General features: G+C 42.5%; 1 protein-coding gene across 2 annotated transcripts; it reads right to left on the reverse strand.

Annotated features, from left to right (window-relative positions):
* Positions 1-63: 63 nt before the first annotated feature.
* LOC129836090 (IQ motif and ankyrin repeat domain-containing protein 1-like) lies at positions 64-10,473 on the reverse strand. Of its 2 annotated transcripts, none has more exons than XM_055901872.1 (14): positions 10,249-10,473; positions 9,717-9,845; positions 5,587-5,726; positions 5,164-5,328; positions 4,883-5,074; positions 3,166-3,291; positions 2,734-2,837; positions 2,221-2,275; positions 2,033-2,128; positions 1,686-1,794; positions 1,390-1,486; positions 1,074-1,208; positions 650-778; positions 64-478 (listed from the first exon to the last, which is right to left on the reverse strand). In XM_055901872.1, the coding sequence occupies exons 1-14, from the start codon at positions 10,328-10,330 to the stop codon at positions 304-306; spliced, it is 1,734 nt and encodes a 577-aa protein (XP_055757847.1). In that variant the 5' UTR covers positions 10,331-10,473; the 3' UTR covers positions 64-303. The 2 variants fall into 2 exon arrangements, with proteins under 2 accessions (XP_055757847.1, XP_055757846.1); XM_055901871.1 differs by having other exon boundaries at positions 2,734-2,873; positions 10,249-10,472.
* Between the last annotated feature and the right edge of the window lie 7,600 nt (positions 10,474-18,073).

The raw sequence follows: 18,073 nt of genomic DNA on the forward strand, positions 1-18,073 counted from the left end.
GGATTGTTATAACATATCGCGAGTGCCTGTGTTTCCTGTGATACAATGCTACTTTTTGTTATGGGTTTAGATTGCTACTAGTGTGCATTATCAAAAAAAGTATTTTATATTTAGCTACCATGAAAATTGCCACAGTGCTGTCAGTCTTCTGGAGATTAACATCTAATCACTTACATAATAACCATCATACCAAAAATAAAATCGTTATTTTTTGGTGTCATATATTTTATATTAGTAAAACATGTTTTGTGGTAAAAAAAACAACAACAACAGTATTGACACTTTAGAGCAAACAGCAACATGTCATATTTTGGCTTCTGGCAGCATGACATGGATGGGATAGAATGCTGTGAGCAGTGCATCAGGAGGGTGGCGCTGTTTGGTCACCAAGACCAGGCTGAACTTCTCAATGCGGTCCAGCATGAACTCAGTTCTGGCATACTGAGGACCATCTGTGGAGCGCACCAGGCTTAGGTACCTACCGGGAGACGACATAACTTGATACCAATCTCGCAATGAGAGGGCGCAGCCCTGCATTTCTTTATGTCTTACATCACCACTTAAATGTAAAAAAAAAAATCTAACTACAACTGAGAAAGGTTCATATTGAGATGATCTATGTGTTGGCAGTGAGCGCTTGGTACTGTACCTCTCTTCTTGCAGGAGCTCCTTGTTCATCAGCTGCTCACTCAGCCCTGGGTTCACCTGGTCTAGCTGGTTCTGTACACTCTCAAACAAGTCCACCTCCATCATGTTAATAACCAAGGGCTTTCCGTACCTGCAGACAGGATCACAAAACATCACAACAGCCTTTCTATTCATACATACATTTATCTGTGTCCTTATTCTGTCTATCCACTCCTTTATTAATACAAAAACAATATTTTTTGTGACATATTTACTGTTGGCAATTCAAATCAGCAGCCCAACCCTAAATTTGATATACATTAAGGTTTTACAGCAAACTCTTAAAAAACCCTTCTTACACCTGCTACTGTCATTGATGTGCATAACTCAAATTTAGGATTAGGCTGCTCATTGCCGGGCACCCCTGTAATATCTCTCTCTCACACCTGATGGCCCCCAGTAGAGCGAGCCTCAGTTTGTCAGGCTGCATGTCTCCAGGGTGCAAGGCGTCCAGGTAGTTAGTGTCTCTGTAGCGTAGAAATGTGGCAGCCTGACCATAGGTATCCACGAGCAGGGGCCACCTAACATCAGATACACAGCTAGAATGGATAAACGTAATTAACTGAATCTAATGTTAAAGTGTAAACAGAGCGATTAGTTAAATACAAAGAGATGAACAACCTGTTTGCGTTTTGTTTGAGCAGCTAACCTGAGGGCAAAAAGTCATACTAAAGTGAGTAAGTAATTATTATAGTTTTTTACCTGCCATCCTGCTTGATCTTGCCGCCTACATCTTTAATAAGAACTTCCTCAAGGTCACGAACCGGGCAACGAACCCCACCACGGTCCAGGACAGCATCTTAGTTCACATAAATACACACTGTGAGAATATTACATTTTGTGTTGCTCCAGGGAAAGGTGTGTTTGTTTTTGTGTGTGTGTGTGTGTGTGTGTGTGTGTGTGTGTGTGTGTGTGTGTGTGTGTGTGTGTGTGTGTGTGTGTGTGTGTGTGTGTGTGTGTGTGTGTGTGTGTGTGTGTGTGTGTGTGTCAATACATACCTCCACCAGACTGCTCTCTCAGTGTCAGCTTGGCAAGGGATAGTTGCCCTGCAGCCTCATGAGCTGCTATTTGAGCTTTCGCCAACACATCTTCAGCTTCATGAACCACCTTTACGCACACGCACACACACACACACACACACACACACACACACACACACACACACACACACACACACACACACACACACACACACACACGCACACACACACACACCAGTACTGAGACAATACATACATCAGTACTGAGACAATACATACATCAGTACTGAGACAATACATACATCATTACTTCAGTATTGAGACAATACAACTTTAGCAGTGTGCTACAAAAATACAGTGACTACCTGCAAGGTGACTTTAACCTGCTCCTCCATACCCTTCCTCACACATGTATCATGTTCTGTGATCCTCTTATTCAGCTCAACGAAGGCCTTCTGCAGCTATATACACACACAGGGCGAGTGACGTCAGAGTGATGAAAGGGACATTTTTCCTGTTCATCTTGGAACTATTGACTCCAGATGTGTCTTACCTCTCTTTGGCATCGCTCATGCTCTTTCTGGAGCTGCTCCACCTCCCCTTTCAGGCTGAGGGAAAACACAGGCCATTTTTGGTTTGCACGCTTGCACTGTTTCCCCCTATCAGTGAACAATGTGTGGGGAAATCATGTCAGCTATCCTCTCTATCTGTCCTCAACTCTGCAAAAGTGTCTCTGCACGACTGGCTAGATGACGTGACTTAACAGGACCGACGTGCTTTTGTGTTGAAGGAGAGGGGAAGTAGATAGAGATCAACATATTACAAATAGTTAACACATTGCATCATAATGTGTGCACACAACATCTGATCTCTGGCCAAGCTATTCAGTTTCTCTTACTGTTCTGGCTAAATTGTGTATCCTACACTGTTCTCTATGCTGTATGCATGAGACATGACCTAATTTGACTATGTTTGGGAGCATAGGTTTAGGTTTTGAGAGTGTCATACTCTATGAAAGGTTTCTGTTTTGAGTGGGAGGGGTTGAACACTTGGGCGTGACTCTTACCGGTCAGTCTCCGCCTCGTTCTGCTTTTTCTCTTCCTCCGCCCTCCTCTGTTCCTCTGCCTTCATCTTCGTCAGCATGGAGTCAGTGGCACTCAGATCCCAGTTCTGTAAAGTGGCAACCACAGCCTCTTCAGAAGCCACCTGGAACATGCCCACAAACACATAAGCCCAAACATGGCTTGTAAAACACAATTTACAGAGCCACCCTCTGTCTCTGTCTCTCTCACACAGACACATATTCTATCCATATACTGTCCATATTGTCTATACATCACATCCCATCCCAACACACACACACACACACACACACACACACACACACACACACACACACACACACACACACACACACACACACACACACACACACACACACACACACAGATATAAAGAACCCTGATTATTGTCTATGCGCACACACAGTCACACATACCTGCTCTGGAGTGCTACCATCATCTGCATGGGTCCTCGGGTCTGCCCCAAGCTGTAGAAGGGTCTGGACTGCCCCAACATGGCCTCCAAACGCAGCTCTGTAGATTGGAGTCCGTCCAAATGCACCCTATTAAAAAAAACACTTACTGACATACTTCTGCAATTTCTTAGGCCTTAGGCATGGACATTTCACTCCAATACTCAGAAATATATATTTAGTTGTTTGCCTGCTGGAGAAAGTTTGTGGAAGACCAACGCTTCCCAAAGAAAGGGTTTAAGCTTGTTTTTTTTTATTTAAACAGGCAAGTCAGTTATGAACAAGTTCTTATTTACAGTGACGGCGTGGAAACAGCGGGTTAACTGCCTTGTTCAGGGGCAGAACGACAGATTTTTACCTTGTCAGCTCAGGAATTCAATCTAGCAATTTTTCGGGTTACTGGCCCAACACTCTAACCACTAGACTAACTGCCTATCAATAGATGTGAACAGTCGTGGCCAAAAGTTTTGAGAATGACACAAATATTAATTTCCACAAAGTTTGTTGCTTCAGTGTCTTTAGAAATTTTTGTCAGATGTTACTATGGAATACTGAAGTATAATTACAAGCATTTCATAAGTGTCAAAGGCTTTTATTGACAATTACATGAAGTTGATGCAGAGAGTCAATATTTGCAGTGTTGACCCTTCTTTTTCAAGACCTCTGCAATCCGCCCTGGCATGCTGTCAATTAACTTCTGGGCCACATCCTGACTGATGGCAGCCTATTCTTGCATAATCAATGCTTGGAGTTTGTCCGAATTTGTGGGGTTTTGTTTGTCCACCCGCCTCTTGAGGATTGACCACAAGTTCTCAATGGGATTAAGGTCTGGGGAGTTTCCTGGCCATGGACCCAAAATATAATGCCACTTAGTTATCACTTTTGCCTTATGGCAAGGTGCTCCATCATGCTGGAAAAGGCATTGTTCGTCACCAAACTGTTCCTGGATGGTTGGGAGAAGTTGCTCTCGGAGGATGTGTTGGTACCATTCTTTATTCATGGCTGTGTTCTTAGGCAAAATTGTGAGTGAGCCCACTCCCTTGGCTGAGAAGCAACCCGACACATGAATGGTCTCAGGATGCTTTACTGTTGGCATGACACAGGACTGATGGTAGCGCTCACCTTGTCTTCTCCGGACAAGCTTTTTTCCGGATTCCCCAAACAATCGGAAAGGGGATTCATCAGAGAAAATGACTTTACCCCAGTCCTCAGCTGGTTGACAGAGGAAGAACAATGATTCCAAGCACCACCCTCCTTTTGAAGCTTCCAGTCTGTTGTTCAAACTCAATCAGCATGACAGCGTGATCTCCAGCCTTGTCCTCGTCAACACTCACACCTGTGTTAACGAGAGAATCACTGACATGATGTCAGCTTGTTCTTTTGTGGCAGGGCTGAAATGCAGTGGAAATGTTTTTTGGGGATTCAGTTCATTTGCATGGCAAAGAGGGACTTTGCAATTAATTGCCATTCATCTGATCACTCTTCATAACATGCTGGAGTACATGCAAATTTCCATCATACAAACTGAGGCAGCAGACTTTGTGAAAATTAATATTTGTCTCATTCTCAAAACTTTTGGCCACGACTGTATGTTTGTGTGTGTCAGTGGGAATGGGTGGGGGAGGGAAGACACTCACTCTCACCAAGAGCTAATATTTCTGTTCGCGCTGCATTCTCTCACCCGTGTGTTTATGTCCGCACCCCTCTCCACCAATAAGGTGATGACTTCCGGCTGACCCCCACCTGCTGCTTCTGACACTGCTGTGTTGCCATTGGCATCCGTGATGTTTATCATGCAAAGTTGGTTTAGCAGCCGCTGGCGTTTGCCTGCTTCATCCAACCCAAGGCCACGCTTTGTGTCCCTATCAGAGACCTAGATAAGGACCAGTGCATCTATTAATCTTTGTCATGTCTTCATTACTTGTCCACACAGATCTCACAGATATCACATATCAGTCTCACCTCCTTCAAAATTGCTAACACTTCCTCTGCCTCTCCATCGAACGCTGCTTCCAGAAGTCGGGTTCGCAGCAGCTGCTCTTCCTTCTTCCCCTTTCTCTCGTCCTCCTCCTTCTTCCTTTTCCACTCCGCCTCTTCCTGTTCTCTTCGTACTAGCGCCACAAAAGCCTGCAGGCCAATCGAAACACACTTTTCAGGGTACACACACTTCTCCTTTTCAGAAACAATGACATTACATTGATTGTGGACTACAACACACTCAAGCACACTCACGGGTGCTATTTGAAAGAACAACACACAAAGGAGGAGATCTGAGTCAACATGCAATGCCAAGAGTTCTATTACTCATGATTTCAAATGTCAATACGTTGATATACTTTCTAAATCCAAACCTAACACTGTCATTTTCACATCTAATTAGCTAACCTCTTTCTCCAAGCGATCCATAAGGTCTTCATAGTCCTGTTTTTCCTTCTGTCTCCGGACCCGCTCTCGCCTGGCCAACAGGCCTCTAGTGGCCCGCTGGATGGTCACTGCAGCTAGCTCCTCTTGAGTCGGCTCTACATCTACAACAACAATAAACATGCATACAGTGAGGACAAACAAGTCCCTGTTATTTCAGTTAAGTTTCGATTTGATTTGCACCTTTTTTTATATAGTTTTAGTTGTCTAAAGATATTTTTATTTCCTTTTTATATTATTTCATTTCGGTTTTAGGGTTAGCGGCAGAAAGCATGCGTGGTAGGCTTGTTACCATTTGTGTGTGTTTTTTTAAATTTCACTTATTGCAACTCGGGGCAGTAATACATAAGATGATGGGTAAGGTTAGGTTTCAATTATAAAGTCAATCTCAATATGACTTGGATTTAAAAGGAATTGCGCTGCGATTGGTGCAAAAAAAATATGTTGGAAGGAAGCAATCCAATGCTTTTGAACTGTAGTAGTACATGTAAGAAGAACCAAGTTAGATAGCTAGACAATTTTTGCCCTATTAGCTAGTGATAGCTAGGCCTATTTGAAACATCGCCTTCTCCTGGCTGCATTTACCCGCCAGATACAGTGGCTTATAAACCCAAAAGCTTGAAAACCCAACTGAAAACCTCATTCGATTTTTCCCCAGAGAAATTAACTAAAACTGAACATAATTCATGATGGTTTTTATTTTATTTCGTTTCGGGAATCAAAGTGAATCGTTTCGGTATAGTTTAGCCTCAGTACAGATTCATTGTATTGTCTTTGTCCGTCAAGATGTATTTGTTCATTTCCTTTGTTCAACCAGATAAGTTAGAGAACATATTCTCTTTGACAATAACAACCTGACAAGAGTAACAAAGCAAAGCCACAGACTCACACAACAACACCCGGGCAGTATACGTAAGATTGTACAGTCGACTTTCCGGCCTAATCCTATCTATACAGCCTAAATATTTGCTTAACCTGGAGGATTCAGTTTCTTTGTGCTGCTCAGTATGTTGACGACAGCTATTTCTAGTTTTTATTAATAGAACTTCGCATATAGGCCTATATGTAGCCACCGTGCTTCTACACCTGCATTCTAGCTGTTTGGGGTTTTAGGCTGGGTTTCTGTACAGCACTTCGAGATATTATCTGATGTACGAAGGGCTATATAAAATAAAATTGATTGATTGATTGATTGATTGATTGATATGTTTAATGTACACAGCGCATTCGGAGAGCATTCAGAGCCCTTCACTTTTTCCACATTTTGTAACATTACACCCTTATTCTAAAATGGATCAACATCCCTCAACAATCTACACACAATACCCCATAATGACTAAGATTTTTTATTTTTTATTTATGCAAAATCTGAATTATTACATTTGCATAAGTATTCAGACCCTTTACTCAGTACTTTGTTGAAGCACCTTTGGCAGCGATTACAGCTTAGAGTTTTCTTGGCTATGACACAACAAGCTTGGCACAGCTGTATTTGGGGAGTTTCTTCCATTCTTCTTTGCACAGCCTCTCAAGCTCTGTCAGGTTGGATGGGGAGCGTCGCTGCACAGCTATTTTCAGGTCTCTCCAGAGATGTTCGATCGGGTTCAAGTCCGGGCTCTGGCTGGACCACTCAAGGACATTCAGAGACTTGTCCCGAAGCAACTCCTGTGTTGTCTTGGCTGTGTGCTTAGGGTCGTTGTCCTATTGGAAGGTGAACCTTCACCCCAGTCTGAGGTGCTGAGCGATCTGGAGCAGGTTTTCATTAAGGATCTCTCTGTACTTTGCGCCGATCATCATTCCCTCAATCCTGACTAGTCTCCCAGTCCCTGCCGCTGAAAAACATCCCCACAGCATGATGCTGCAACCACCATGCTTCACCGTGGGAATGGTATTGGCCAGGTGACCCAACTGGCGGCCCGCGGTGAATTTGACATGCCAGTGGTTTTATTTGCCCCCCCCCCAAGTTTTATGAGCAAAGAATTGTATTTTATTTTTAAATAGGCTATTTTATACTTTTTTTGTGGGGGTGGGGGGGGGCATTTTCATTGTTGGACATTAAAGAATGTAAAAACACCAGGAAATCAGCTCCAATGGATTTTAATTTTGGAAATCTGTTCCCAAAGTTCCCACGCATAACAGAGAGACGTGTTGGGCTTCCAAGTGGTGCAGCGGTCTAAGGCACTGCATCTCAGTGCTAGAGGCATCACTACCCTGGTTTGAATCCAGGCTGTATCACAACCGGCCATGATTGGGAGTCCCATACGGCGGTGCACAATTAGCCCAGCGTCGTCCAGGTTTGGCCGGTGTAGGCTGTCATTGTAAATAAGAATTTGTTCTTAACTGGCTTGCCTTGATAAATGAAGGTTTCAAAAATTATTAAATATATATAAATAAATAAAAAATATGTGATCGTATACAAATCATAATAATTAATAATAATTTATTTATATAGCACTTTTCTACCAACTGAGGTACTCAAAGCACTTTACATAGTAGGCGGAAACTCACCTCATCCCCCATCAATGTGTAGCACCCAACTCAGTGATGCATGGCGACCATTTTTGTGCCAGAACTCTCACCACACATCAACTATCAGGTGTAGAGGTGAGGAGTGATATACGCCAATTAGGAATGAGGGGGATGATTAGATGGCCATGATGGAATGTGGCCAGGTTGGAAATGTTGCCATGACACCGGGGTGTACACCCCTACTCCTACAATAAACCCATTGGGATTTTGAATGACCACAGAAAGTCAGGACACCCATTTTAACGTCCCATCCGAAAGACTGCACCCTACACAGGTCAATGTTTCCAAATGTAATCAAGGTTTAAGTCAAATATTATATCTGTTTAGGCTTCTTGCGGTAAATTTGCAGTCTAAATTTTTTTTTTATTATTATGTTTTGGCCCCCGATCATCCGCTCATGAAAGAAATTGGCTTGCGGCTGAATGTGGTTGATGATCCCTTCTCTATAGTTCCTACTGCTCCCATGTGTGCCTTTGGTGGTGCCTGCAGGAAACAATGAGGGATTGTTTTCAAGCTTGCATCATTTCCTTTGACCACATCAGACTCCCTTGGGTGTAATGAAGAGTAACAGACAGTTGTGTAATGTAAGCAATGTGTTCATTCTTCTGAACTCTAGGGTGGATTATGAATGTGTGATTGCACACTGTCCCCGGTAAGAAGAACACAGCCGATCCTAGGGAATAATTATTATTCTCTCCTTTTTTTTCACCCCTATTTCATGGTATCCAATTGGTAGTTACAGTCTTGTCTCATCGCTGCAACTCCCGTACGGACTCGGGAGAGGCGTGCCTCCTCCGAAACACAACCCAACCAAGCCGCACTGCTTCTTGACACAATGCCCACTGAACCCGGAAGCCATCCGCACCAATGTGTCGACGGAAACACTGTACACCTAGCGACCGTGTCAGCGCCCAGCCAGCCACAGGAGTCACTAGTGCGCGATGGGACAAGAAAATCCCTGCCGGGCCAAACCCTCCCCTAACCAGGACTATGCTGTGCCAAGTGTGCGCTGTCCCATGGGTCTCCCGGTCACGGCCCGGCTGCAACAGAGCCTGGACTCTAGTGGCACAGCTAGCACTGCAATGCAGTGCCTTAGACCACTGCGCCACTCGGGAGGCAATCATTATTCTCTTCTGGTCGAGTCCTAACTTGAGATGAGCATGCTTAACTGGCATTCTCATAAATCACGTGTAATACACAGAGTCTATTCTGTTCTGCCTCTAGTTGGACACAAGCCAGCAACCTTCTGCACAACAACACACAAGGCAAACGTCTTAGCCAACTCGAGCAACACAATATAGTCTATCATGCCCTGAGCGACGGCAGCTTTTTAGATCTCAGGGAAGTATCCTGTCACCAATGTACTTCAGCCAACATACTACAGGCGAGTTTCCCTTCTACTACACAAGCATTAGGCACACAGATCTCAACTGAGGACTCAGGCCTAGGTGTATGAGGGCAATCAAATCAGCACTTCTTTACATTGTTGCAATTGAAGTAAGCTAAGGGTAAATTGACGAATTGACTCATTTGGCATGATAAGAATGAGCAATGCAGAGCAGTACTTTTCTTTGGTGGTTGCACTGTCTTGGCACTGGCAGAGGTGTTTCGTCTTGCCTTGGCAACAGCAGATTTGCCTTTGGACTGGCCACCCTGGGTCACACCCGTGCTCTGTCTGCGCTGTGGGGAGGCACCTTCCAGAGCACAAACAAAGAGGGGAAATTAGACTGCACATTAAGAGAAAGAGAAACACATCTCTGTGTACAGACGGCTGACACATTTAATGTGATGGTAACCAAAACTAAAATATGTACCATCACAAGTTTAGGTACATACTTAAATGTTTTTACAGCAAAGTCATTTGATGTTACTTTCTGTTTAAAATGGGCTGGAGATATTGGTAACTAGCTAACGTTAAATGATATAAAGCTTTTTAAACAGCTTCAACCTCCAATTGTTTTGCATCTTCATTTCAGACAACAACATTTTACTTAGGCCTAAAACACGTTCATATTCGGGAATCAGATCCCCAATGGCTAACGTCGTTAGACACCTCTACTTGAAGTTGAATTCCAATGCTATGCATGGTTTGCATACCTGCCTCTGATGATTGGACTGCTCCCTTCGACGGTGCCTTGGCTCCAGTTTTCCCTGGGCTTTTAATACTACGTGAACTCATATTTCGTCCAAATAATAGTTAGACGAACCAGCCTAGAACTGTAGTACAATTAGCCAAAAATAGATTATGGTTTCAAACCTGTGCAATTTAGCTGTTGGATTCACAATCCCTTCCTGAACTCTCACAGATCACCATGGTAACACTTGCGCGGCTTGGTCTCACGCGAAGGTAAAATAGAAATAGAATGAATAGAATGGGTTTGTCAACTTTCAAGTCAATAGGCGCGTTCTAGCGGGTGTCTTGTCAAGTCGGTAACCAACCTTGGTCAACGCCTTTCAAAGTGTGTTGCATTTAGGGATAAAGATTGTCTGACTTGCACCTACCAATTACTGTATACACTAAGTCAGGGGTGTCAAACTCATTTCGCATCGTGGGCCACATACGGCCTAGGGAGATGTCAAGTGGGCCGGACCATTAAAATTATACCATACTCTGCTATAAATAACCAAAATATCATGTCTTTCCTTTGTTTTGGTGTAAAGAAGCACAAGAACATTCGGAAAATATTGAAATTTAATGAACTATCCTTTTACAAAACATTTCATGAAACACCTCATATTTCCTTAGACAAATGTTCAATTTACTTTTATCATTCACAAATATGCATTGCAACTGATCCCACTGATTGTACAAAGGCACAAAACTTTAATTGGTACTGAAAAATATAGTAATGCACTTTAAGATTAAATGAGACTTTTAAAGAAAGGAATTTTTAAACCACTTACACATACGCATATAAAATCTAAATGTAATCCCTGCGTACACCTTACAAACTAAGGAGAGTGATTTTAAATGTGTAATGAAGAAAGTGTTCGCCTGTCCTGTAAATCTGTAAACTTCATACATGAAACATACATACACATACAATACATACTGAAAATTTATGGAGTTGTATGAACAGTAGAATTCCATCACACAACTTTTGTTTTGAAGCTGCTGACTAACATTAAAGTGCACATTTTTTAAATCACCACAGTAAGGATTCATCTTCACAGAGCTGTATTCTTTCAATGCAAACAGTATCTAAGGCAGCATTTTAAAGGTGTTAGTCTAGTCTGGACTTGTATTTGTTCCTGAAACTTGGCATCTTTTGGCCTGTACAAGTGCATCAACACCAGGTGTCATGTCCTGACTAGCTGTCACTTTCAGAATGTCATTTAAGTGCTTGTTTGTGAGCCTTGAACGCATTTTTGTTTTATTGATATTCATCACTGAGAAAATTTGTTCACAAAGGTAGGTTGTCCCAAACATGCACAAAATTTTAGCAGCCAGGGCTGTTAATTTGGGGTACCCTGGTAGTAGATACTGATAAAATCTGTCCAGACCTACAGAGGCAAATTTGCCCTTCAAATCTGCATCACACTGCAAATCAATTATCTCTAGCTGAATTTCGACCGGCAGATCAGAAGCTTTAACTGTGAAAGGTGAGCGAAAAACTGAAAATTCTGTCTCAAGTTCACCAAATACCTGAAAACGTTTCTCAAACTCCCGCAGTAGTCCTGCAATTTTGTCTTTGTATCGTTTCATGTCCGCATCAGGTCTGGTCACACACACATCTCTCAGACAGGGGAAATGAGCAGGGTTGCCATTTGCCAGTTGCATCTCCCACAAAGTCAGCTTCAACTTAAATGCATGTATGTTGTCAGAAAACTGTGTGACAACTTTTTTGCGGCCTTGCAACATTTTGTTCAGATTGTTCAAGTGTTCAGTAATATCAACCAAGAATACAAGGTCCCGTAGCCATTCCTGAGATTGTAATTCCAACACCGGTTTTCCTTTTTTCTCCATGAACTGTCCGATTTCCTCTCGTAGATCAAAGAAATGCCTCAGCACAGCGCCTCGGCTTAACCATCTCACTTCAGTGTGGTATGGCAGGCTGTGGGTAATGTTGCTGTCGCTGAGAAGTTTGTCAAACTGAAGATGGTTCAGACCTCTGGACCGGATGAAATTTACAGTGCGAACAACCACCTCCATGACGTGGTCCATTTTCAGCGACTTGCAACACAATGCCTCCTGGTGCAAAATACAGTGAAATGTCCAGAAACGATCTCCTCCATTAAGGGCTTGTACTTTGTCTTTGAACTTTGTCGCGACACCTGCTTTCTTTCCGACCATGGATGGCGCGCCGTCTGTAGCCAGGCTGACAGCGCGGGACCAGTCCACTCCAACTCTGTCCAATGCAGCAACGACAGAGCCGAAAATGTCCTCGGCTGTTGTGGTGTCCATCATTGGCACCAACTCAAGAAACTCTTCAGTAACAGTCAATGTCTCATCAACTCCTCGAATAAATATGGCCAGTTGGGCCACGTCTGTGATGTCAGTGCTCTCGTCAATTGCCACGGAAAATGCAATAAATGACTTGACTCTCTGTTTCAATTGACTGTCTAAATCTGCCGATAGTTCCGAAATCCTCTCTGCTATAGTATTCCTCGTCAGGCTAATATTGGCAAAAGCTTGTCGCTTCTCGGGACATACAAGTTCAGCCGCCTTCATCACGCATCGTTTAACAAAGTCACCGTCGGAATACGGCTTCGATGCTAATGCTATTTCGCTAGCAATTAGGTAGCTGGCTTTTACCGCTGCTTCACTGACTTCTCGGCTCTGGATGAAAGTTGACTGCTGTTTCCTCAGACCCGCCAGCAATTCGTTAATCTTATCTCTTCTCAGTTGTCCTTGCAAGCCGTCATATTTTTCGCTGTGATGAGTCTCGTAGTGGCGTCGAATATTATATTCCTTCAATACCGAAACTTGTTGCAAACACACCAAGCACGAAGGTTTTCCGTGCATCTCTGTAAATAAATAGGACGTGGTCCATTTTTCTTTGAAAATTCTACACTCCTTATCTACTTTTCTCCGTTTGGATAACGACATTTTGGCTAATGAGGGTGTAGCGGAGAGGTAGAGACCAAGGTATTAACAACGTCGTAACAAGCAGCAGATGGCGCATTGATACCGTCTGCTGTTTTCAGTCTGTCTCAGTGATGCGGCTTGTCTTCTACTCTGATGGAAAGAGTGCGCCCCTTAGCGGATAATCCATGAATTGCAGCGAATTAAAAATATTAATTCCATGTCTTTTATGCATTTTTTCCACTTTCAAATTATCCTGCGGGCCTGATCGAACCTCCTTGGGGGCCGGTTCCGGCCCGCGGGCCGTATGTTTGACACCCCTGCACTAAGTGTACAAAACATTAGGAACACCTTCCTAATATTCAGTTGCACCACCTTTTGCCCTCAGAACAGCCCACAATTCATCGGGGATGGACTCTACAAAGTGTCGAAAGCGTTCCACAGGGATGCTGGCCCATGTTGACTCCAATGCTTCCCACAGTTGTGTCAAGTTGGATGAATGTCCTTTGGGTGGTGGACCATTCAAACACACAGGAAACTGTTTAGCGTGGAAAAACCCGGCAATATTGCAGTTCTTGACCAACTCAAACCGTTGCGCCTGGCACCTACTACCATATCCCGTTCAAAAGCACTTCAATCTTATTAACAAATATCAACAAACAAAAGAGGAATAGTCACATGCAAACAAGCATACATACAAACTATTTACACTGCCAGGAATCCTAAACAAACAAATCATATTCATTAATAATACAACAAGTTTTAATTGCATTTTTGTTTGAATTAGACCATTTGCATTTGTGAATATGAAATGTAATATTATTAGCAGTTTTATCAATGTCAGAATTTCTGAAATAAATCATTATATCAAAACCATTAAATAGTACAACCAGTCCTATTTTTTTTGTAACAAAATTCTGTATGTAAATCCCAAAAATTCTACAATAAATACAGGCAAAAAACAAATGCAAAATGGTCTCTTTCTCCATTCCACAGAAATCACATTTATAGTCAATATTCAGCTTGAATCTTTCCAAAACATGTTTCACAGGATAAATTCTATGTAACATTTTAAATGAAACTTCCTTGACCTTGTTACTGATACAATATTTTTTAGCAATTTTCCATGCTTTCCCACATTGTATATCACCATAGATATTTGACCAAAAGAATCTTGCTGAGGGAATTGTAGTATCACAAACAATATTCCTAATCTGTTTTTTACTATATTTATCTTTGATGTTAATATTGCCAATGAATATATTTTCATGTAAATCTATGTTACTTACATCAACCACAAAGGAACTTAAAAGAGATTACAACCCCCCTTGGAATCGCATCAAAAACAATTGCATATTCTTTCGGGGTTATTGGAATTTTAAATTTATCAAGAAATTCCCCATATGAGAGTAGATATCCATCCTCATTCAATAACTGACCAACCAAAATAATTTTATTCTCAAACCAGTTACGAAAAAGAGAGACTTATTTTAAATCGTATATCTTTGTTGTTCCATAGAAAGTATCTGTGAGGGGAAAAATTGTGTTTTCATTTTTTTTTCTTTTTTACCTTTATTTAACTAGGCAAGTCAGTTAAGATTAAGAATAAATTCTTATTTTCAATGATGGCCTAGGAACAGTGGGTTAACTGCCTTGTTCAGGGGATGTTTATACGCAAACATCCAGGCTAAAATTACCTGCAAGTGACATCAATAAGGGCTTTAGCTACTCCAGGGAGTGATGTGCAGCCTCTCGTTGAGTAAGTAAAGTTGAAGGGTGACCGGAGGACTGCAGGCTGTCATATAATGTATCCTTATAACTTCCTCTGTGTGCAAGTTTAAAATAATCGGTTCAATGACATACATATTGTGCAATATAAGCAAAAAAATAATAATTCTTACGAAGAGATTTTTCTATTCACTATCATGGGGGGGATTCTGTTTTCTGCTAACAACGTCGTAAAGCGCTCGGCGTTGAACTTACGTGGCTTCATTGAGAGGGGTCAGTCGTTCTCCCCTGGCGCCAACGTGTAGACTGCGTGAACTTTAGAAAAATCATGTGATCAAAGGTCATGAAGTTTTGCCTGCAAGTTTCTGCAGTTGCTCTTCAATTCAAATCAAGGGGCTTTATTGGTATGGGAAACATATGTTAACATTGCCAAAGCAAGTGAAGTAGATCATATCTAAAACTGAACAAAAACAATACAAATTAACAGTAAACATTACACTCAGAGGTTCCAAAATAATAAAGACATTACAAATGTCATATTATGTATATATACAGTGTTGTAACGATGTGCAAATGGTTAAAGTACAAAAGGGAAAATATGTAAACATAAACATGGGTTGTATTTACAATGGTGTTTGTTCTTCACTGGTTGCCCTTTTCTTGTGGCAAAAGGTCACAAATCTTGCTGATGTGATGGCACACTGTGGTATTTCACCCAGTAGATATGGGAATTTATCAAAATCGGGTTTGTTTTCAAATTCTTTGTGGATCTGTGTAATCTGAGGGAAATATGTGTCTCTAATATGGTCATACATTTGGCAGGAGGTTAGAAAGTGCAGCTCAGTTTCCACCTCATTTTGTGGGCGGTGTGCGCATAGGTGTCTTTTCTTGAGAGCCAGGTCTGCCTATGGTGTCCGTTCTTAATAGCAAGGCAATGCTCACTGAGTCTGTACATAGTCAAATAGTCAAAGCTTTGCTTAAGTTTGGATCAGTCACAGTGGTCAAGTATTCTACCACTGTGTACTCTCTGTTTAGGGCCAAATAGCATTCTAGTTTGCTCCGTTTTTTTGTTAATTCTTTCCAATGTGTCAAGTAATTATATTTTTGTTTTCTCGTGATTTGGTTGGGTCTAATTTTGTTGCTGTCCTGGGGCTCTGTGGGGTCTGTTTGTGTTTGTGAACAGAGCCCCAGAACCAGCATGCTTAGGGGACACTTCGCCAGGTTCATCTCTCTGTTGGTGATGGCTTTGTTATTGAAGGTTTGGGAATCGCTTCCTTTTAGGTGGTTGTAGATTTTAACGGCTCTTCTCTGTATTTTGATAATTAGCGGGTATCGGCCTAATTCTGCTCTGCATGCATTATTTGGTGTTTTACGTTGTACACAGAGGATATTTTTTGCAGAATTCTGCATGCAGTCTCAATTTGGTGGTTGTCCCATTTTGTGAATTCTTGGTTGGTGAGCGGACCCCAGACCTCACAACCATAAAGGGCAATGGGTTCTATAACTGATTCAAGTATTTTTTGCCAGATCCTAATTGGTATGTCGAATTTTATGTTCCTTTTGATGGCATAGAATGCCCTTCTTGCCTTGTCTCTCAGATCGTTCACAGCTTTGTGGAAGTTACCTGTGGCGCTGATGTTTAGGCCAAGGTATGTGCCGTTTTTTGTGTGCTCTAGGGCAACGGTGGCTAGATAGAATTTGTATTTGTGGTCCTAGTGACTGGACCTTTTTTGGACACCATTATTTTGGTCTTACTGAGATTTACTGTCAGGGCTCTTCAACAACTTCATCCTGCAGCCATCGCCTGCATTGTGGGAGGCTCTATTGTTTGCCCCATGGGAACGTGACCAAAGGCATAACTTAAACAGGAACGAACTTTGGCGATTCATATATAGAATGCTACAGTGGATATACAAATGGATGTGATATTTGAGGCTCTCTCTCACTAATTGATTGTACAATGTAGACACATTTTGAGTGTGTGATATGGGAGTTGGAGACATGTTTATTTAGACATTATAACAACAACTTTTATAAACAATGCAACACTGCCATGTTGATCTGAGCCTCGCTGTTGAAAAACCACAGTTCGTGTCTGACTTCTGACTGAGCAGTTGCACCTCCCCTGCCCAGTGATGGTATGGTATAATGGGTGGACTGCCGGCCAGTGTACCCATTTTATTTTATTTTACCTTTATTTAACTAGGCAAGTCAGTTGAGAACAAATTCTTATTTTATTTTTAGTAATTTTTATCCCATTTTCTCCCCAATTTTCGTGGTATCCAATCGCTAGTAATTACTATCTTGTCTCATCGCTACAACTCCCGTACGGGCTCGGGAGAGACGAAGGTTGAAGCCATGCGTCCTCCGAAGCACAACCCAACCAAGCCAAGCCGCACTGCTTCTTAACACAGCGCGCTTCCAACCCGGAAGCCAACCGCACCAATGTGTCGGAGGAAACACCGTGTACCTGGCCCCCTTGGTTAGCGCGCACTGCGCCCGGCCCGCCACAGGAGTCGCTGGAGCGCGATGAGACAAGGATATCCCTACCGGCCAAACCCTCCCTAACCCGGACGACGCTATGCCAATTGTGCGTCGCCCCACGGACCTCCCGGTCGCGGCCGGCTGCGACAGAGCCTGGGCGCGAACCCAGAGACTCTGGTGGCGCAGTTAGCACTGCGATGCAGTGCCCTAGACCACTGCGCCACCCGGGAGGCCCCAAATTCTTATTTTCAATGGCCTAGGAACAGTGGGTTAACTGCCTGTTCAGGGGCAAAACGACAGATTTGTACCTTGTCAGCTCAGGGATTTGAACTTGCAACCTTTCGGTTACTAGTCCAACGCTCTAACCACTAGGCTACCCTGCCGCCCCGGCTACCCATACCAAAGATACTGGTAACTAACCCTCCTTCTTCTATCTTTGCCCATAGAGCCCCACAGTTGATCTGTCATAATACCCATAAAACCTAGCGGTCATTCTTTTTTCACATATGTGATTTTAGAACCACTTCAAACAAGGTCTGTGTTTCATGTAGGCTTTTCCTGGTGTGATATTTTGATAACCTTGTAAATGTTATCAATATGTTTTGGCTCTATTTACTAAGATTATAAAATGCTAATTAGCATCAATGTAGATATCATGCAAGACTACAAATCCCTGCAAGCTCT

This window comes from Salvelinus fontinalis, chromosome 37 (assembly GCF_029448725.1).
Source record: "Salvelinus fontinalis isolate EN_2023a chromosome 37, ASM2944872v1, whole genome shotgun sequence".
NCBI classification, from domain to species: Eukaryota; Metazoa; Chordata; class Actinopteri; order Salmoniformes; family Salmonidae; genus Salvelinus; species Salvelinus fontinalis.